Source organism: Alosa pseudoharengus, unplaced genomic scaffold (genome assembly GCF_046254945.1).
Source record: "Alosa pseudoharengus isolate Yale_2024_CS ecotype anadromous, Long Island Sound unplaced genomic scaffold, YU_APseudo_1.1 YU_APseudo_1.1_scf_10, whole genome shotgun sequence".
In the NCBI taxonomy this organism is placed as follows: Eukaryota; Metazoa; Chordata; class Actinopteri; order Clupeiformes; family Clupeidae; genus Alosa; species Alosa pseudoharengus.
Window position 1 is genome coordinate 3,710,984 of NW_027468565.1, and position 22,766 is coordinate 3,733,749.

Below are 22,766 nucleotides of genomic sequence, written 5' to 3' on the forward strand. Positions count from 1 at the left end.
ATATATAGCTTACATAATAGAGTTGTTTTCACATTGACGGTATTCAAATTACATTTTTCATTATTGTTAAATATCATGATGGAAGAGTATTATTAAAAATGTTACAAGTATGCAAATGCATATGTCTACGGGCATTTAGGTTTTACTGTGTTGTTTTGTTGTAAAGACATGCAAGGCATTCTGGGCCCACTTCCCCGATAACGACGGAGACATGCTCTTAAGAGGGTTTTCTACGATTCATCTTACGATCGTTCGTTTGGTTTTTCCGACTGTTTCCCGAACATGCTCGTAGCGTGAACGCGCGTGCACTGCTCTTAAGATGCTCTTAAGGGGAGCTGTCCACGTTAATAGTTCTGAAATATCCTCTGATTTGACGGTGATGTCAGGTGACTGCACGTCACAGCTATAGGCCTACCATTTAAACTTCGGATCTACACATTAATTCACATCAATACGAAAATAGAAACACTTTGACATCTGCAAGTAGGTTATATAGCTACCACACAGAGACATAAATAATTGTAATTATTTTAAGATTAGATTGTTGCACCATGCAATAATTTTTCGCGGTGCCACTTAAGAACACGTTTGAAGAAGTCGAGTAGCCTAAGAAAGAGAGGAAATGTGTAGGCTTAGATTTTGATGCAGTAGGCTACAGACTAAACCACATGTTGCTTTCTCTGCTTTTTACCTCATAGGCCTAATAAAATATTCACTTAGCAAAGATAATGTCAAACTATTCTGGCAACGTCTCGTTTCATAACTTGATTGCATTTTTGTCCGCTTTTCATCACATTATTATGACCATTAAATGTAGGCTATTTTGCACGCTAAAATCTGATTCATCACAGGTAAACACAATAAAGAATGGGAAAGTAAGTTGGATTATGTATTCTAAGTTGTAATTCCTCTGTATGTCCTGTTGGTGACCTCAGTGAGAAGTACTGTTAAGACGCTCTTAGCCGGTAACGAGTACTCTGGAGCACTCGTAGATCTACGAGTGTTTTCACGACGCTCTTAAGCTACGATGGTTTCGGGAAACAGTCGGCAAATCTTAAGACGTTCGTAAGAGGGACTTTACGACTCTCTTAGGCTTAAGATGCTTTCGGGGAAGTGGGCCCTGGGCCCAGTTTCCCGATAACGACGGAGACACGCTCTCACGAGGGTTTTCTACGATTCATCTTACGATCGTTTGTTTGGTTTTTCCGACTGTTTCCCGAACATGCTCGTAGCGTGAACGCGCGTGCACTGCTCTTAAGATGCTCTTAAGGGGAGCTGTCCACGTTAATAGTTCTGAAATATCCTCTGATTTGACGGTGATGTCAGGTGACTGCACGTCACAGCTATAGGCCTACCATTTAAACTTCAGATCTACACATTAATTCACATCAATACGAAAATAGAAACACTTTGACATCTGCATGTAAGCATCCCTAGGTTATATACCACACAGAGACATCAATAATTGTAATTATTTTAAGATTAGATTGTTGCACCATGCAATAATTTTTCGCGGTGTCAAGAACACGTTTGAAGATAAGAAAGAAGTCGAGTAAGAAAGAGAGGAAATATGTAGGCTTAGATTTTGATGCAGTAGGCTACAGACTAAACCACATGTTGCTTTCTCTGCTTTTTACCTCATAGGCCTAATTAAATATAGCCTTCACTTAGCAAAGATAATGTCAAACTATTATGGCAACGTCTCGTCTAATAACTTGATTGCATTTTGTCCGCTTTTCATCACATTATTATGACCATTAAATGTAGGCTATTTTGCACGCTAAAATCTGATTCATCACAGGTAAACACAATAAAGAATGGGAACGTAAATTGGATTATGTATTCTAAGTTGTAATTCCTCTGTATGTCCTGTTGGTGACCTCAGTGAGAAGTACTGTTAAGACGCTCTTAGCCGGTAACGAGTACTCTGGAGCACTCGTAGATCTAAGAGTGTTTTCACGACGCTCTTAAAGGAACACGCCACCCAAAATCAGTAGTGATATATGTTCTTACCGTAACTTTCACGAGTTGAGTCGTACCTCTCCCGCGTCGGTAGGTGCACTCAAACGCTCTGTTGCGCGGCGCGAATGTGTTAGCATGTTGCTATGCTAGCGGGCTCTGCCGTGGCCGTAGAGAGAGGCACATAGCAGTATTCAAACACCTCCACGTTTTACCTACTTAAATACAGTTGCACGAGTAGTTGATGAAAAATGTTAGGGCACACAACATGAAACGTGACGATTTTCCAAGCGAATAAACATGAGAACTACAATGTGTGGCGCAATAGCACTTGGGAGTACTTCGACCTAGCGTGGTAATATTATTAACACCTAATTGTAGATCCTATCCACCACAGAGTTTAGAATCCATGCTGGATCGACCCTCAGCCTCTCCCTCCCCTCTGAGCGAGAGAGGCACACACACTAGAGATGCGCTGATGGGCTATTATTTCAACCATAACTGCATAGCAAAACTTATCATCCATCAGCCATCCTTTAGCACCAAAGTTTGTTGACCAATTTTCAAAACTGCACCCGCCCACCATCCGCTGGTTGTTTTAATGTAGGCTATATGGGTGATGCAGCGCTGCTGACGTGAGGCTAGAAAGCCCTTGCCTGTTCTAGAAAGACTGATCTAATGCAGCAAATATATTAAAAGGCAAAAGTCGTACATTGGCTAGGCCTATCCCCAGAATATCAGCAGCAAACTCAGTCTCTGTCGCGCAAAACAGTCTCCAAATAAAACGCACATCGGCCTGTTGCCTATTCTGCCAGCTTGTGACAATATATCGTCCAAAATGCTTGATTGCATTGCATTCTCCACATTTTTAGCTACATTTTCATGTACCACATCAGCATTTTTGTTCAGTGAATCTTTTGTAAATTGCTTTACAATTACCGTCGGGCCCTTGTCAGCAGACTTCGGCTTGCCTCTTGCCATATTCACTCCTTGTCTTCCGATGTCATTTCTGAGTCATCTACAGATGTTCACCTCCCTAAATAGAACCAACTTCAACCTGTGTTATATCCTAGATGAGACTGCCTGGGTTATTTTGTTTAGATATTAGCCTATATATAAAACACATAATTGTAGCCTACCATTCAGGGAATAGGCATTTAAAAGAGAGACAGAGAGTGATATGACTAAGAAATGACACCGGGCGATGGCAGTGCGAGATGTTCAGAACGTAAGAGCTAAAACTTCTACAAACTCACTAACATCCACAGCGGAAAAAGAAGTTAAGAAAAATAGTCGGAAAACTTAGATGTGTAAGGCAAGCAAGCAAGTTTGGCGGTTGTTACTAAAAATGTGAACATGCACGTTGCATTGTTGTGCGGTGGACTTTCAGAATGAATGGAGTCGGAGTTTCTTTAATATCGAGGCGTCATATTTGTCCGATGGCCTGCTATAAAATGAATTGCGATGTCTGTCTGAAAAAGACGCGCTCGTGCAGTCAAAATGAATGGGAGTCTTCAGAACAGGCTTGTCAGTCAACCTGACATAACAGTGTGTAAAGTAGCCTATAATGTGAATGCCTTGTTATTTTATCAAGGATTTCTTTCTTTTTGCAAAAAATAAAGTACAATAGGCATTAATTAGTAGGCCAGGAGCATGCTGAAATTATGTGGCAAATTGCGTTTTTTATTACAATGATAAAATTGTAAAAGGACGTGACCGAAGCTGAGGCAAGCCAGGCAATAGGCCTATAGGCCCGACGGTAATTGTAAAGCAATTTACAAAAGATTCACTGAACAAAAATGCTGATGTGGTACATGAAAATGTAGCTAAAAATGTGGAGAATGCAATGCAATCAAGCATTTTGGACGATATATTGTCACAAGCTGGCAGAATAGGCAACAGGCCGATGTGCGTTTTATTTGGAGACTGTTTTGCGCGACAGAGACTGAGTTTGCTGCTGATATTCTGGGGATAGGCCTAGCCAATGTACGACTTTTGCCTTTTAATATATTTGCTGCATTAGATCAGTCTTTCTAGAACAGGCAAGGGCTTTCTAGCCTCACGTCAGCAGCGCTGCATCACCCATATAGCCTACATTAAAACAACCAGCGGATGGTGGGCGGGTGCAGTTTTGAAAATTGGTCAACAAACTTTGGTGCTAAAGGATGGCTGATGGATGATAAGTTTTGCTATGCAGTTATGGTTGAAATAATAGCCCATCAGCGCATCTCTAGTGTGTGTGCCTCTCTCGCTCAGAGGGGAGGGAGAGGCTGAGGGTCGATCCAGCATGGATTCTAAACTCTGTGGTGGATAGGATCTACAATTAGGTGTTAATAATATTACCACGCTAGGTCGAAGTACTCCCAAGTGCTATTGCGCCACACATTGTAGTTCTCATGTTTATTCGCTTGAAGAAAATCGTCACGTTTCATGTTGTGTGCCCTTAAATTTTTCATCAACTACTCGTGCAACTGTATTTAAGTAGGTAAAACGTGGAGGTGTTTGAATACTGCTATGTGCCTCTCTCTACGGCCACGGCAGAGCCCGCTAGCATAGCAACATGCTAACACATTCGCGCCGCGCGACAGAGCGTTTGAGTGCACCTACCGACGCGGGAGAGGTACGACTCAACTCGTGAAAGTTACGGTAAGAACATATATCACTACTGATTTTGGGTGGCGTGTTCCTTTAAGCTACGATGGTTTCGGGAAACAGTCGGCAAATCTTAAGACGTTCGTAAGAGGGACTTTACGACGCTCTTAGGCTTAAGATGCTTTCGGGGAACTGGGCCCTGGGCCGTAATGAACAGTGGTCGGCAGCACTCCATAGGCTACGTATTAATATGAATAGGTGTTTCTGTAAACCTAGGGACAATAAACAGCTATCTCTGTTACAAAAACGAGTTGGTAATCGCTCATTGAAGAGGGAACTATGATAAAAAGATTGTTTTCCTAAAAGCATGTTGCTGACAAAAGAATAAGCAGGAAATGCCACGTTTATCTTAAATAGCCTACTGAACGCTAGGTGGCAACGTTGTATTACATTTCACTAAATGCGGTGGAATTAGTGTGAACTTCACAAGGAAGGAAGGTGCAAATATTATGTAATTTATCATGGGAAATTATTGGAAATGTTATTTCTTGTTTATTCTAATTGCAAACCACACACATCCATTCGTAATCACACGTACACATTTAAAGGATGCGATTTGTAGGATTGTTAACGAACGTTCTGTAGGCCAAAATCAAAACACTGGTGAACATTCTCAAGACTACCAGACGCGAGCCTCTTCTGGGTTGCCAGATGTAATGAAGACTTATAGCTAACGTTAGTTGACCTGCAGCTGCTTTAACGTTTCTCCAACCATGACCCAGCTACACATTACGGAAACAGTGAAAACAAAAAATACCTCTCTAACCAACGTAACATATTTAGCTGAAGTTAGCGATGCAGATGAAGTTTAGCATAGGCTAGGCCTACCTGTTGTGGAGAAATATGGCCAGCTCTGCGTCAGACTTGATATTCTTAGTTTGACGAAGACGTCACCATCTCAGGAAGCTCCTCCGATGTCCACTTAATTTGTTTCTTGTTTTAATTTTGGAAATTTGCCTGCCTCTTGTAGGCGTTCATGACAACAACTGACAGCTGTTGAGAGATGGCATTTGCTAATTTGGCAACCCAAATAGGAGGACGCGCTAGCCCATTATTAATACGCTATTCTAGAATGAATCGTTCAAAACATAAACGAAAATTCCAAGAGATTCTGCCCCGTAACTGTTTTTTTTTCATGGGTTTTACGGGGTTTCACGGGTTAGAGTAATGTTGTCAAATAAGCCATTACTTCAATTCATCGTGTTTCCTCACTCTCTGACAACATATGGTGATCATTTTTGGAATGGTTACAGTTTATTTTCCATTATTTCTTACATACTGGACATTTAATACTGGAAGACTGTCTATTCGTTTATTTGATGTTGCTTAGCAACGGGGACAGACTTCAGAGCAAAGATTCTAGAACAGAGCTTCAGAGAGACACGTTTTGAGTTCGTGGCCAAGTAGACTACCTAAAATATCGGTTTCCATGTGTATGTGCTGGATGGTGTGCTTCCTTTATGAAAGTAAGTGTTTTATACAGTTAACGTTACAAACATAGTGAGTCATGTTGTAGTGGTCCACATAAATGTGCCCCTTCTGTTAATAGAATGCTAAGCGGAGATTTTAACATCATTCATTTCTTGTGTGGCTAGAAGCTAGCTAGCTAGGCGGGAGGAGATGTTGCTGTAACGTTATGAGATTTATGTTGCTTAGCGTAATGCCATGGTCATTTGATATGAGATGCTTGTGCTCGTAACTTCGTCACTCGTAACTTTAGGACTCCTATTTTGTTTTACTAAGAGTAATTCAGGAAGCATTTTAGCCCTAAAAGTAGCGCCTGAGTCTGTGACAGCTTAAGCGAGGACTCCTAATAAGACCGATTCACAAACAATGTTTTGTGGTGGCATTTCACGTCGCGATGTTTTGAAATGCGTCTAACAATCACGAGGGAACAATTTTGCATTGTAGGCATTACTAAGGGATGCAGTAACACCACCAACAACAACCAAAACTAGCCTACTCATTGTTTACATGTACATTAAATGTAACGTTTCATTGTGAATCAAATTAAAAGATTCTCCTCTTTGCAAACGTTGGCATAGGCATATGGTGACAGATTAATTGAATAATGTTGCTGCGTGAATCACGGTAAGCGCGAATTAAGTGGCCACTTCTTAATAGGAGTCACTGTATGGAAGTAGGCTAAGTAAAATAGAGATGTTTAAAATAAGTTAAAGTTAGGATATGCCCGCTTGACAACGGCAGAGATAACTGGCCTTTGGCCATAGCAACCATCCATTTAGAACGACTGGCCTTCATAGCAACCAAGGATCTTAGCTGTGATTCATGTAGCTACAGTATGCATACAATGTGATGCAAAGTATAGAAAGGTGATGAAATATACAGAGACAGGTCAAGAAATATAGTGCAATGTAGACAGTAGTATACAGTTGATTTACAGAAGGTGGTTTAGAGTAATATGAATTAAATATAAACATGTGCACTTGTGCAGTGTATTAGCAGTTATCTCAAACAATAAGTAGAATAATGTATGTAGTAGTAACAATATAGATATATGCAGTGTATTAACAGAATATAATAAAACAGAATAAATATGGATATTCAATATGACAAATATATAACAGATATGTACATAACACACTGTCTTCTCACGTTGGTGACCGGACCAGGGCAAGCACACTTTCGCAGTTCCCGCCGGAAATGCAGTCTAGTTATTATTATTATTTTTCCCGTCTCCCTAATTTTTTGTCAGCTCTAGCGCCTAGGCCCTTTGAGACAGAGACACCGTTCCAACTTTAAAACGTCCGGTCAGTACCGGTGTAAGTTGGTCACGAAGATGACATCAGGTGGGCGTGTCGTCCGTCCGCCATATTGGATTGAACAGAAAGCGAAACTACATTTTCACAGGTCACAAATTTGGTCCGAACGCCACGAAACTTGACGTACATTATCCTTGGACCAAGCCTCACAAAAGTTACCGGAAGGATTTTTGATTTTCGAAAGCGTTTGCCCGTCACAGCCAAACGAAATCGGCGGCGAAGCTCCGAAACAGGAAGTCGTCCATATCTCAGGAACACTGTCACATATCGATACCAAATTTTGTATATGAACTGGGGACTCCAGTGTGAGGGTGCATAAGCTAAAAAAAAAAAAGGAAAATATTCCATCATTTGGCAAACCACCCATTCATTTTTGGTAACTATCACCTTTCACATTTGCAGTTATACTGCTATCACAATGCCTTCCAAGTATGCACAATCTCTCTGGGCAGTCACAATGTCTCTGGGCAGCCTTGCCCAATCATGAAATCCTTGCTCTGCCATGGGATAGTATGGACTTACGAACTGAAATAGCAAGGAGAACAGTAGCTATATATGGCTTACATATAGAGTTGTTTTCACATTGACGGTATTCAAATTAAATTTTTTCCTTATTGCTAAATGTCATGATGGGAGAGTAGCAAAGGGGCAGAAAATTTCCGGTAAATTTCCGGAAACTTACCGGAAACTTTCCATGGGAAGTTAAGCTGGGGAATTTTGGGAATATTCCAAATTGGAAACTTTCATGGAATTAAAGGAAATATGGGAATTAATGGGAATGTACGGGAATTAACTGGGAATTTTTGGTAATTCATACAAACTGTTTCATATACAAATATTAACATTTTGTTTCGTAATAAGCCATATGTTTTGTTCGTATTTTCGCTTAGCTTAGCATACAAAGCTAGCTATCATGCTAGCGGGAATCCCATTCTCTGCCTATGGTTTACTAGCGTGCTAAGCTAGCAACTCTGAAACCACTGAACTGCCCAAGATACACCACGCCACTCAACAACAAAATCCGATTGGTTGGAACATTAACTGACTATCAGTTTGTTCAATTAGAATCCCAGAAAATGCTAAAACAAATTAAAAAATATATAATGACACAACATACCACCCCAACCAAACCTTATAGATTATTGAAGTTATATATATATAAATTGTCAAGCTTAATCAGACAGATTAATCGTCCCATTTCAGTTTATGCAAAATGACGTACACCCATTTGAATGAGGACAAAAGTGATGACAAGCTCATAACTGGGCAACTCTGTTTGCAAACTTCCCCCAGTTTCACACCAGTTATTCCCACATGAGATGACATTTTCACTGGGAATTTATTTTCCCCATGCACATGAACACACCATAGGTTTCCTTTATGTCTAGTAGCCTATGCTGATTGCTATGTGCATGTGATTGACGTATGTGCAGGGTAGAAATTTGACTGAAATTAAATCAGGTTGTTTTAAGTAATATTATGCTGCAAGATGGGGTTTTGTCCACTACATTTAAGTTCCCTGTTATAGACTAACTTGCCATATTAAAAATTCCCAGTTTATTCCCATTATTTCCTGTTTATTCCCGTTAATTTCCATATATTCCCGTTAATTCCCATGGAAAGTTTCCAACTTTGAAAATTCCCGGAATTTTGCAACCCTACTAGCTATAGGGAGGAGATGTATGTTGCTAATTGGGATTTATGTTGTTTAGCGTAATTTCATGGTCATTTGATATGAGATGCTTGCACTCGTAACTTCGTCACTTGTAACTTTAGGACTGCTATTTTTTTTACTAATAGTAATTCACGAAGCACTTTAGCCCTAAAAGTAGCACGTAAGTCTGTGACAGCTTAAAAGAAGTGGCAAAGACTCCTAACGCGATGTTTTTAAATGCGTCTACTATTGTCTACAGGAGCTTCCAATCGCGAGGGAACTTGCATTGTAGGCATAACTAAGGGATGCAATAACACCACCAACAACCAAAACTAGCCTACTCATTGTCAACATGTACATGAAATGTAACGTTACATGTGAATCAAATTAAAATGTTTTCTTTGCAAACGTAAGCATAGGCATATGGTGACAGAATAATTTAATAATGCTGCTGTGTGAATCACGGTAAGCGTGAATGAAGTGGCCACTTCTTAATGGGACTCACTGTATGGAAGTGGGCTAAGTAAAATAGAGATGTTTTAAATAAGATAAGGTTAATCAGAATTCTACGATATGCCCGCTTGACAACGGCAGAGATAGAACTGGCCTTTGGCCATAGCAACCATCCATTTAGAACAACTGGCCTTCATAGCAACCAAAGATCTGAGCTGTGTTGCAATGTGAGGCAAAGTATAGAAAGGTGATGAAACATACAGAGACAGGTCAAGAAATATAGTGCAATGTAGACAGACAGTAGTATACAGTTGATTTACAGACGGTGGTTTAGAGTAATATGAAGTATTCCTTTATTCTGAGATAGGCTACATCAATAGGCTCTCAAAACAACCCCAGGCTCACAAAACAATCCCAAACAGACATAAGGTCTTTATAGAGCAAATCCATATAGATTATTTGTCAAATAAACCAGTAAAACATAATTTGTGGGATGGAATATATAACATTCACACTCATAGCTCATATTTTTTAAAAATAAATCAGTGAAAAAGTATCCTGACAAACAAGCAGCTTTTTAATGCCTTGGTCATATTTCATAATTTCAATTCCTCTGTAGGTTACCTGATAGCCCAGTTTGAGAGGCGCAAGACGCGTGACATTATTTATTTTTGCAGCCAATCACTGCTGTCATTTTATTTTATTGATTTGATCTCAGTCATAGAAGCTAAATTCGAAGGCAGGCCAAAGGTAAAATCCAACGAATGGCATTCAACCCGCAAGCCAATAGTTGAATAGCCCTCTCCTAGAGCTTTTGAGATATTGCCACTGCTCCAAAACTGAAAGGCACTGTTACAATGCCTGGATCAAGCCAGGTTCAGCATAGCGTATGCCACTGTCTGCTCACGTTGCTGACCGGACCAGGGCAAGCACACTTTCGCAGTTCCCGCCGGAAATGCAGTCTAGTTAATTTTTAACATATCGGATGGAATGCATAAATGGACTCGCATTTCTTTTAGCCATCGTGAATGTCCTCACATGGTTTAGTGTACTTGCTTTAAACTATTATTTTGTGTGTGGACAAAACCTGAGGAGGCTGTGGTCCTTCAATGTCTGCAGTAAGCTCCTCAGGATGTTTTACCAGTCTGTTGTTGCCAGCGTCCTCTTCTATGCTGTGGTATGCTGGGGAGGAAGCACAAAGAAGAAGGATGCTGGGTGACTAGACAGGCTAATAAGGAAAGCTGGCTCTGTCGTGGGAGCCGAACTGGAGTGCATCACTTCAATATCAGATAAAAGGACCCTGAGCAAACTGATCAACATCTTGGACAATGAATGTCATTCACTCCACAGCACTATTATAAAGCAAAAGAGCTTGATCAGCTGGAGACTTCGCTCACTGCCATGCACAACTGAAAGGCTGAGGAAGTCATTTGTCCCCAGGGCCATTGAACTGTTCAATGCTTCACTTAAGGGAAGAGGAGAGATAGACTTCTCTGCATAGTCTGTCTGCCTCTCCACCCTCTCCATGTTTGAGTACTGACTGCCCACTACTGTTTTACTACTGTCCACAGCATAATGTTTTTAATGCTATATTAGCACACATGACCAATGGCTTCTGCTACAATACTGAATGGCTGTAACCCTATTACCTCAACCTATTCTTGCACTGACATAGTTTTTATATTACCTTGTCTACATTATACATTACTCTCTTACTTGTCCATATTATTTATGCTGGTCTCTAGACCATATTCTTGCACTGTTGGACTACTATTGGACTACTTTTTGCACCTTCAACATGACATTCACTCTCTTGAGCACTTTACCATGCACACAGAACTACAGGCCAGTCCCGGCCCTGTCACTGCAAGCGTCTCATGCTTGATCATCCTGGATTTTTTAAATTTAATTTATATAGTATATTTAGTATTTAATTTTGTTAGTTTTTCTTATTTTCTACTGTCTCTATTGTACAGTGGAGTTGTATTATATGTATATACTTATATTTACCCTTTCTGCTGTAAGTGCATGTTGTGTGTGATGTCTATGCTACTGAGATCTTGAATTTCCCCTTGGGGATCAATAAAGTATCTATCTATCTTTCTATCTATCTATCTAAAACAAGGCAAGGACGTCTTTGGCTCTGGGAGATAATCTTAAAGGTCAGGTATTTTTGGCGACTGTAGAGCTCCCCCTAGAGTCACAATATATTTATATTTTACTTTGCCGTTGTAAATAACCTACTTCTCGTGGCTTGTTCCCCCTGTACACGATGAAAATGCTTTTGTTGTGGATTAACAATAGGCAAAAGAGCTTCAAAGCTCCAAAGAGCTACTGCCAAGGTAATGTTTCACGATTCTTGCGAGATGTGATCGGGCTGCTATTCTTGAAGTTGCATGGCTGGTTCTCTCGTTAGCGACTCACTACGGCTGTGGTGTACTGTATGTCTATGCTAGACAAGCGTTTCCCCTATTACAAGTTTGTTTACTATGAAATTGGCTTTGTAAAGGTTATATTAAGGTGAAAATCTTAAGCCTATAGACCAAACAACTAATTGTTTAATTGAGAAAATAACAGATGAATCTAGGGTAATTGTTAGTTGCAGCCTTAATGGATGGAACAGCTCTAATGAACAGACCATTTTATGAACATTATGTACATCTGACTTCTTATTTAACCAGTGGTGAAACACAGTATAACAGAGATGGGATGCTACAAGGTATGTGTGACTCTGTTCTAATTATTATTATGTTGTTACATACATGTAATTGTTAATTACATTGTCAGTAGTCTGCAGTGGGGATATGTCATAAAACCTGATTAATTTGCTTTCCTGTTTTAGGGCAGAGTATAGACTCTCCACTCTCTGAGATAGGAGAGAGACAGGCAGAAGCTGCTGGAATCTACCTCAGAGATGTCAAATTCACCAATGCATTTGTGAGTGATATGCAACGAGCACGCCAGGTGAGATATGGGAGGTAGACATGTTGGGAATTCAGAGTGAATTTCTCAAAAAGAAGCTGATCAACTGCTGTGTCAGTGTGTGATAAACCAAATGTGTTATTAAATGTAGGTTTGTGTTTGTTGCAGACGGCGGAAATTATTTTGAAAAACAATAACAATTCCGCGGGCGTACAGCTCATGACTGACCCTCTATTAAAAGAGAGAGTAAGTAGCAGGGAGATGTGAGAGGTGGAAATGTACCATTACTTCCAATAAGATATATGCACTTAATTCTTTCTTTGGTATGCTGTCTGTTGTATTTGTTGTGCTCATCGAATGTGTCCTGTAACCAGTGAAATTTACTCATACTGTATGCTCATGAAGTACATTTTTGCCAAATCTCTCATTAGTGAAATTTTCCTCAGAGTTTTGGCATTGTGGAGGGGCAACCTATGGATGTCATGAGGAGTATGGCAAAAGCAGCAGGACAGTTAGTTCCTGATTTCACCCCTCCACAGGGGGAAACAGTGGAGCAGGTAAGACCATAGTAAGAGTATTATTGGTTATGATGATTATGATGATATCCGCATGACCAAAACTGCATGTCTGGCATAATGCCACCATCTGGCAACAGAAAGAATGGCTTGGTCTTGGCTGTACCATTCCTAGATGGTTCATCAGATTTATTTCAGGTTAGGTGTACATAAACTCATGAGTGTCCTGCACCACAACTACATGTGAATTGCCGGCTGTAGCCGGCTAACATAAACTCTGATACATTTTATTTGTAAGCGCCTTTCAAGTCACCCAAGGACACTGTACAATTAAAAGGTTCATGGACGTTATACATTACATACAGACAGAAATTACAAACACAGAGGACACTGTACAATTCAAAGTTCAGGACGCTATACACTACATACAAACAGAGGCACAGACACAAAGGACACTGCACACCAGAGAACAAGAATACACAGACACAGGGCATGGTGGTGTAGCACAGTGTTTCCCAAAGTCTGGGTCGTGGGTCGCAGGAGATTTTATTTAGGTCGCCAGCACAATTTATGTTGTGTTATAGGCCTAACTGATACCATTTGTCATTTGATACCAGGAAAGCTAACAGTTTTCTATTAGGATGTAGTTTGTTAACTACCACAGTCACGGTTTTGTCATAAAAGCTCATGAAACTGGGGGATGAACACATCGCAGAGAGGGTGCCAGAGCATGGATATCTACCTCTCAAAATGAAACCGTTCTGTGGGGCGCCTGCCATGTACCTCACAGTTGCAAACTACAAGGGACATGAATCCGCCTATTTGCATGAACATTAACAGATACCAGCTCCTCAACTTTACCGATTAAAATCTAGTGACCGGACATAAGGCCGTTCAATTTGCATGTAGATTATTTCGATTGTAGATGCAATCTTTAAAGTTAATAGCAACCTCCTCACATTCTTATTTCTGATTTAAAATGCACAACAGTGCATTATATTAGGCTACAATTTAAATGGACATTTTAAACACTATTCCTCTCGTTTTCTACCTCGCTAACTCCAAAGTAAAGGCGCATAATCGGCAATGTTAAGTCTATGAGGATTTTTTAAAAGTTTTTCTTTAATAGTTTAAAAAGTATAAAAGTTTCAAAGTGGAAAAGACATAGCAACCTGCTCCGTTTGAAGACCTACGTTACAAAGTTTGAACAAAGTTTCTAAGTTAAACTGTTCAAGAGAAATTGCGTATGGAAAAAGTGGTAAGCATTTTCATGCACTGTAATAAATCGGATAACAATAGAGTGCATTTTCATGCACTCTAATAAAATGCCTTGGAATAACAGTACAGTGCATTTTCATGCACTGTAATAATCATAAGAATAAGAAGACTTGGAAGAACAGTACAGTGCATTTTCATGCACTGTAATAATAGTCTAATATCAAGTTGATTTTCTCACTTATATCTCTCAAGTTCGTGATGTGAACCTACCTAGGCTATGGGATTTCATTCATTTAGGCTTACTGTTGGGTTTAATGTCAGAAATAGGCTATGCAACCTTGGCAAACTTTTACATCTGGAGAGAGGTCCTTGCTAACTATCCCGCTAGCTCAAGTCTGTCTTTGGTATAGTGCTCACTAAAATCATAAATGAACATTGCAAGACACTTATCTCTTCTATGATCCCAAAAAGATTTTCTTCAACTTGTTCGTTTTTTGAACATTTATTTTATCTAATGACACAGAAAGCATGACATACTGTATTACATCCACTTATCCTTGTTATGCACTATATGCAACTATTTTTCACTAGCCTAAAACCGTAAGACTGAATTACCCTCACATATTTCTTGAAGCGACAGGCACTCAATTACATACATCAGCAATGCGCACTCAATTAGACCTACACACCACATTAAAGATATGCTTAAATGTAATAGTTTTAAAATCAATATGAAGTATCCAAATGACTAAATATTTTTAGCTACTAGTAATTATGCAGATTATAAAATACTAAACATTATTAACAAAATATAGGCTACAATTTTATATGAATTCCAAAATATATGAAATAGAAACATATGACATAAGCTATCATTTTCTGTGTGTGTGTGTGTGGACAGTCGAGTAGAATCTAGGATGGCCACTGGTGTGAATGATCACACTATATTCAATATTACTGATGACGACAAGGTGGTGGGGGCCCCCAAATCAAATAAATTTTTTAAAAAGTATCGTAATCGCAATTCTTTACTTGGTATCGGTATCGAAACAATAATTTTGGTATTGTGACAACACTATTTCAATCCAAGCAGAAATCACACTATTAAGAAAACACATCACACCAGTCAGAGGCAGAGTCCTACCAGGCTACGCAGAACCCGTAGATGGAAGGGATAGCAGGTAAGTGGCAGTAAGGCACAATGAATGGACAAAAGAAAAAAAATACAAACAAACAGACAAACCACGGGTGGCCCTCTCACAGCATCAACTATATATGCATACCGGTATATAAAAAAAAACAAATACTAAAAAACAAATAACTGAAGGGAAAAGTGGTCAGACACTAAACCGTGTGCCTTTACTCTAATAAAAAGAGAAACACATTAGTTCACTGCTTCATATGTGTGTTGCACATCAGAAATACAAGAGGGATATTCGCTAGTTAGTCAGTTACTCACTCAGTAGACTATATATTTCAAAACAAAAGACAATCAAACCATATACCTTTAAAAGCAATGTGTTATCCACAGCCAACAGGCAGGGCGTGCGAGAGAAGCAACGGGTTAACAGCAAAATGGGGCATTAATTGGTGTTACATACCTGCAGACTTTCTCACGTTGGAAAGGGAACGGGAATAAATGCTGACAAATCAACCCTTCACCTCCTCTGTATTAATGCTATAAAAGTCGTAAGATAATTCCAATAATTCCGTGGAAATGCATGGATTCCAGTTGCTGCCACTGGAAGCAACTGGAATCCATGCATTTCCACTGAATTATTTTTGGAATCTGATCCCTTATCCTACCTGTTCATTCGTACTCATCGCTCGACTTATAGTGACTAAATTGAAGATGGCGGCGAACTGTAAACTTCCTGAAGGTACTCTCTGTATAAATCGTCTTGTAAATAAACTACCAGTGCTTTTCTGAAGTTCTCAATGTCTCGTTCTCGGAAGTCTACCAATGAATTGTGGAGCTACTTTGAGCCTCATAAATGGTGTAAAACAGTGATTTATTTGAATGGCTAGTAGTCCAGTCATTTTAAGAGAAAGGGTTGAACAAATTGCAACACAAGCAAACTTAACTGATTTTGTATCCTCAATATGTCCTGAGTAAGGGAAAAAAAGCCCCGAAGAATCCCAATAGGGGAAAGTTTAGAAAAAGACCTAAATATACCCTATTCATGCGCCTATACAGTATTTTTCTCACGCAAATAGGGGAAAAAAATTAACCTTCACATATCACCATGAAAATTACTGAGTTGATTACTTACATCAAGACAAACAAAAAATGTATTATACGTTTTTTGAAATTGTTTGTTAACATGTGCAAACAGGGCATAATGGAATTATGTATAGCTAATGTATAGTGACCCAAAACGAATTGCAACATTTGACAAACAAATTGTCCAAGGCATGGAGGAAGATAATACATGTCTCAACTGGTATTATAGCTCATCTAGAGGGTATATGCTTATAGAAAATATATGGTTTATGGTGTTTAATTTGTTTTCCCTGGACAGTATAGGCCAAAATGTATCCACTTTACATTAGATTCGCCTTTACTGAATAGAGGGCAATGTATTGTGCATGGCATAGAGGAAGATGGGAAATGTCTTAAATGGTTTTATATCTCCTCCAGAGGGTATATGCTTATAGAAAATATATAGTTTACGGTGTTTAATTTGTTTCCCTTAATAGTGCAGGCCAAAATGTATCAGCTGTCCACTTGATTTGCCTATACAGAATAGAGGAGTATGTGTTATGCATGGTATGGAGGAAGATGGGACATAAGTTGATTGATGCTATATTTCATGTACAGTGCATATACTTTTAGAATATGTATAGTTTTGACTGTTTTATGACTTTGGTAAAACCATGACCCATGCATAGGCATGCATTGTTAATTATTAATCTTAAACTATATTTATTAGTATAGCATTTTTGCCAGATGTCACAACAATAGAGTCACTTGGAGGCTAACTGCAGTTATCCCATCTGCACCCTTCTGTCGAATTAGGACATGATCATGTCCATCTTCAACTTTGCCTTCACAATTTTCCATTCACTAACATAAACATACTGTGCTGTCCGATTATTGTTTTAGACAAAAATTGTGCAAAGTAAAGGGGCATCATACAGCCCCCTCTGATTGGACAGACATTATATCAGTCACCCCTGGGCAAGAGGTCAATTACTATAAGACTTGCAAAATGATGGACTGATACTGATACAAAACCAAACCACTTTCCTAGGCTGAATAATGCGTGTTTGTACAGATTACACATTGTGGAACACTTACATGCAAAAAACCCACTTGGCTCTATTTAAAGATTCAGCAACCATTTCCATTGATTCAAAGGGCCACAATGTAAAAATAGACACCAATTTTGCAACAAACCAGTCTGAAATAAGCCAAAGGAATTCACTCTTTGAAAATAAAAGAATGTTCCTCAACAATGCAAGATTCTAAAATTCCATGTTAAGTTAGATGGGGTCAGATATTCTTTAGAATGTGTATTCTACAACATTCTAATTACAGTTTTGTCAGTATTTGCTGAAGAATAATGCATAAAACAACCCTCATTTTAACATATTTTCATGGTCTTTTACTATGGTGTAAAGATCACCAATTGAAATATAAAAATGTGAAAAGAAATTCTGTTGCAATTAGTTTTGGGTCAGACCTTTGCCTGGACTATTAGCTCCGTTGTGGTATTTATACAAATATGTAATTACATTATGCCCTGTTTGCCCTTGTTAACAAACAATTTCAAAAAACTTATAATACATTTTTTGTTTGTCTTGATGTAAGTAATCAACTCAGTAATTTTCATGGTGATATGTGAAGGTTAATTTTTTCCCCCTATTCACATGAGAAAAAATACTGTAGGCGCATGAATAGGGTATATTTGGGTCTTTTTCGAAACTTTCCCCTATTGGGATTCTTCGGGGCTTTTTTTCCCTTACTCAGGACATATTGAGGATTCAAAATCAGTTAAGTTTGCTTGTGTTGCAATTTGTTCAACCTTGACCCCTATTTTGCCTTAAAATGACTGGACTATAGGCCGATGCCCGAGGCACCCCCATCGAAAACCTGTTGGTAGCATCGGCTAACTAGCCCCAGATTTCGGAGTGCAGGGGACAAGCCAAGATGAGCTATGAGAAAAAAGTTCACACTCTGTATCATGTGTCAACATACTTTAGGTCAATATCACACCGAACCGAACTCCTTTAAGGGATTAACATATATTACAAAAGACAAATTAGATAGTAGGAACAATATATGGGGTGGACCCCACCTGTCGGCCAGCTTTCTGCGTCCACACTCACCCTTGTTCACCATCAAGACCCAGTCACCTTCAACAATGACATTCCCCTTCATCTTTCTGTTGTACAAGTCTGCTTGGCGTTCCTGGCTAGTGAAAGCGTTGGATTGAGCAGTACCCAAAGCCTCCCTGAGATATTGCCTCATTTTAGCAACATATTGATCATAGTCTACGATGTCACAATCAGCACTCTGAAATATAATGTCAACTGGCAGACGTGGTACTCCTTACCTTAAAATAAAGGGTGCGTACCTCGTTGACTCATGTGCAGTGCAATTGTAGGAGGGAGGGTTCTGATCAAACTGCTCAAGGTTCGGTTGAACCGTTCAAAGTTCCTATTTCCTGTTTGATGGTATGCTGTAATTCTAGACTTATTTACAACAGCAATTTGTAACAGCTCTTGAATCAGTTCACTTTCAAAATTAGCACCCTGGTTCGAGTGAATGAAAATGGTCAGTGACCATTAAAACATCCACAGTCTTCCTGGTGTCCTCCGCGGACCAAAAGTCAATACAGATTGAGCGGGCTTGTGGTTTTAATGCGAGGAGCTCTCCCTTCTGGCTCAGCAGTCTCACTGACTACACATCACTTACAGATTTTCAGATACTCATGGATGTCCTGTTTCATATCAGCCCAAAAAAACCTCTTTCTTGCCAGATACAATGTTCTGTACTGCTCCTGATGGCCTGTTCCATCATGGAGGCCCTGCAGCCTGTGCTTAACCCTTTGCAGACTGAGCCAAACATTAAATTTCTTCATACTCGATGCCCTTATTGCACAAAAAGGCTTATTGTGTGGTTATGCTACATGACAGAGATACAATATACCCACCATTGTAATCAAGAGAACTAGCCTTTTAAATTGGTATACATCACAAGTTTGAGTGTAACACACAATACCTTCAAAATTCCACCTTAAAAAACATGAAAATATCAATTTGTTAAGATATTTTTTTTTTACCTAATTGTATCTATTGTAGATATAGTGTATAGACAATTTTATGTTCTCCTCAGTGAAAAAAAACAAAATCAATTTATCACCTTTGGTACAGAAGTTATGATCAATTTACTCATAACTGCAAGTCGCAGTAACGAGTAGAATTTTTAAATGTTTTCATTCCCCGATTTCACATCTGACCCAAAAATACACAGATTTAATGGTCATGTAACAAAAATAAGATGTTTTACCATCTAAGCAAGATGCATAGCTAAATATGAGATGTCTTACTATACTCTGAAGAGGCAAACCAATTGTGGGGAGGAAAGAGAAAAGCTGAAATACAGACTAGCTGAATGGTGACTGCTTCTTCATGTGCTTTATTCTACTATGAAAACAAGAATAAAGAGACACTGGCTGGCATAAGTCTGAGTCTATGCTTTCTACATGACATGGGACCTGACAGGAAATGGTAAAACAAACTCAAAATAAAGATATAGACAGATAAGAAAAGTAGAAATTCAATAGGCAAAACTCTTGTCACAACCAGAAATGTACATGTGCACAGTTGGGTTCTCTCTCTCTCTCTCTCTCACACACACACACACACACACACACACAAACATGCTTACCCAGCTGAGGATGATGGGAGATTACTGTCCTCCTCTAGCACATCCTTGTCTACCTTTTCATCCAGAAGTATGAAGGTGGTGTATTCACCACCTATCTTCCATGTCCATGCCATTGAGGTACTTGGGGTTATGTTTACCAATGACTTGGAGCTCATCAGCTGTCAGCTGCTTCCACCCCAGTTGTGCATATTTCTCTCCTTATATTTAAAATAATAACAGCAAAAAACACTTAATGTGTAACACTAAACTCTTAATGATTATGTGGAAGTTGCTTGGAGAGGTAACATTAGTCTCAAAGCTCACTACTAAGTGTTATTCCCTTGGCTAAACCATACATAGCATGCCAACTTACAAGCAAACATTGATTCATGAAAATATGAGGAAGGAGATATGACATTTCCATGACAATTCCTTGTATACACAAGTATACTTGGCCTAGAAACCTGATTTACTGAAAATATCTAGAGCCTGAGTTGCTCTACACGCGAACGTGACGTAATGTAGCACTTATAGCGTTCCCGTTTGTCTTTATATTGTATTCTGCGCACAGCAAGTGCAATGCATACATTGGTGACCGGATTAAAGCAATGTAATCAAGTGTGTAAGAGCTAGGGGTGTAACGGTTCATGTATTCGTATTGAACCGAAACGGTACGGGCGTCACGGTTCGGTGCATGAATTTACACGGAGAATACACGGTATAAAAATACATAAAACTCGTGTGCGGATTAATTAATGTCATGCGCAATTACTGTTAAGTAGCGAGAGTTACGGGAGTTCTTTAGCGACACCTAACGCTAATCTGTAGCCTTGCCTTAGCTCTGAAGCTCTGATTGGCGCCTATGTTTTTTTTGTCAGGTCGTCGGTCGAGTCCGTCAGTCATTAGCAGCACTAAGGTTAGACCCACAAGAGTTAGAGGATCCGCTGGTCTCTTTAAGATCGCAAGTTACAGTAACGTTAGTACAGGCGAAAGAGTGGTGGTGGATAAGATGAAACTGTGTGTCGGCGTTGTTCAGCAGTTGTTGGGTATGTGAGTGGAAAAAATGCTACACATATTCGAAGCCATCACCCAGATGATGTAGGCTACCAATCACTGAAACGAGGGGGAAAAACTTCCCCTGCGCTTCAGCAGCCTTTGGATACACATACAAATAGGGCCAAAACCTATGGCTTAAATTAAATGATTTCGTAATGACAGAAAGCTATGTAAATCGCGTGGTAATTACCTTTATGTTGGGGTAACTTGTAACTTCTCACATGAGGTTCTGGTAGTGTTAAGTGCATAGACAGTAAAATAAAGTGACAACGCTAACCAGGGTAATAAACAAACCATGCTACGGTGAGTTAACGTCAAAGGGCAAAGTCACGTGACTTCTAGTTGTAGTCTGTTTATGAAATGAAAGGAGCCATTTCGTTTAAAAAAATAGTGTGATATTTTCAGTTAGTAGGCTAGATTATTACTTTACACACAATAAAAAAAATATTGAGGCAAATTGTAGACCCTTCCATATACAACTAAACACAGATGTTGAAGGTCTTGCTTAAGTGGATTTTTAAAAATCATTTTTCTATGTAATTTGCACTTTCAGAAATAAGAGATGCTGTAGGCCTATTTTCAGTTTTATAGCTGATTGTCTTATTTTGTTTACAAGTTACAGATGGAGTCTGGGTACTTATTGTACTGTTTAGCCTACATCTTACACACTTGAGGCTGTTGCAGATAGCTCAGGGAAGAGACTGTATGACACTAGGTGGTACAGCCTGAGACATGTACAAAAAAAAATGCTTTCTGCATTTTTGTTTTGCTTTTCCCTCCATTGTACCGAACTCGTACCGAACCGTGATGTCCGAACCGAGGTATGAACCGAACCGTGACTTCTGTGTACCGTTACACCCCTAGTAAGAGCATTTAAAATCGGCATTAAAACAGCCAACGTAGTACACATAGAACTACATCTCAACTACCATCAATTACGGGCACAGCCATCTTTGTAAGTCGTAAGGTTCTCCTTGTTGTCCTCAGTGTACTCTCAGGAGCACCGCGTGGGATAGTTGATTTTACGAACATAAGGGGGCGTGACTCGCTGAAATGACGCGAGACAGCTGGGAGATTTCACTTTCCAACTCGGACGATGCAAATAGAATGCAGCATTAAAGGATGTAAAAGCTCCCAACATTTAAGCCACCCAGCAACCTCATAATCGCAGGCTTACGTTACACCATCGGTGATCAACACAGTCTTCACGTCTGTAATGTTAACTAGGGCTGTCACTTTACGTTCGAAAATCGATTGCACAATCGATTGGACCAACCAACACAAGTTTCGAAAACTAAAATAGGGAATCGATTTTAACCAAATATGTACACTATTCATTTTAAACTAATTAAACAAATGAAAAAGATAGATGTAACAAAACGCAGGAACAAGCAGAAAAATAACAAAGAATTCCGAAGTGCAGTAAGCATTGCGAAAGCTAAAAAGAAAATTCCCACCAATTTTACGCACCGGAAACAGCTTTTTCAATCGGCTGCTGTGCTGCTGGTGTTTTGCCAAAAAATTGAGGACAACGCGATCAACCTGTGCGACATGAGAGATACGAGTGATAGGCCCTAATAACTTGAGGAGTTCGATATGGAAGCACCTCGGGGTTTGGGTATATCAAACTATGGAGAAGGACAAAGCGGTATGCAAACTGTGCAGTCGTGAGTTCTACG

General features: G+C 39.4%; 1 protein-coding gene across 2 annotated transcripts in view; it reads left to right on the forward strand.

The window, feature by feature from the left end:
• The window catches only part of tigara (TP53 induced glycolysis regulatory phosphatase a), a 35,931-nt gene that overhangs the window by 12,091 nt on the left and 1,074 nt on the right, over positions 1 to 22,766 (forward strand). The window contains exons 2-5 of one of the 2 annotated variants that reach the window (XM_076303048.1): positions 12,183 to 12,220; positions 12,344 to 12,465; positions 12,592 to 12,669; positions 12,870 to 12,980. In XM_076303048.1, coding sequence (XP_076159163.1) covers positions 12,183 to 12,220; positions 12,344 to 12,465; positions 12,592 to 12,669; positions 12,870 to 12,980 — 349 coding nt within the window. Of the gene's footprint in view, positions 1 to 11,450; positions 12,221 to 12,343; positions 12,466 to 12,591; positions 12,670 to 12,869; positions 12,981 to 22,766 lie in introns of those variants that run through there. The other variant, XM_076303039.1, reaches the window with a different exon arrangement.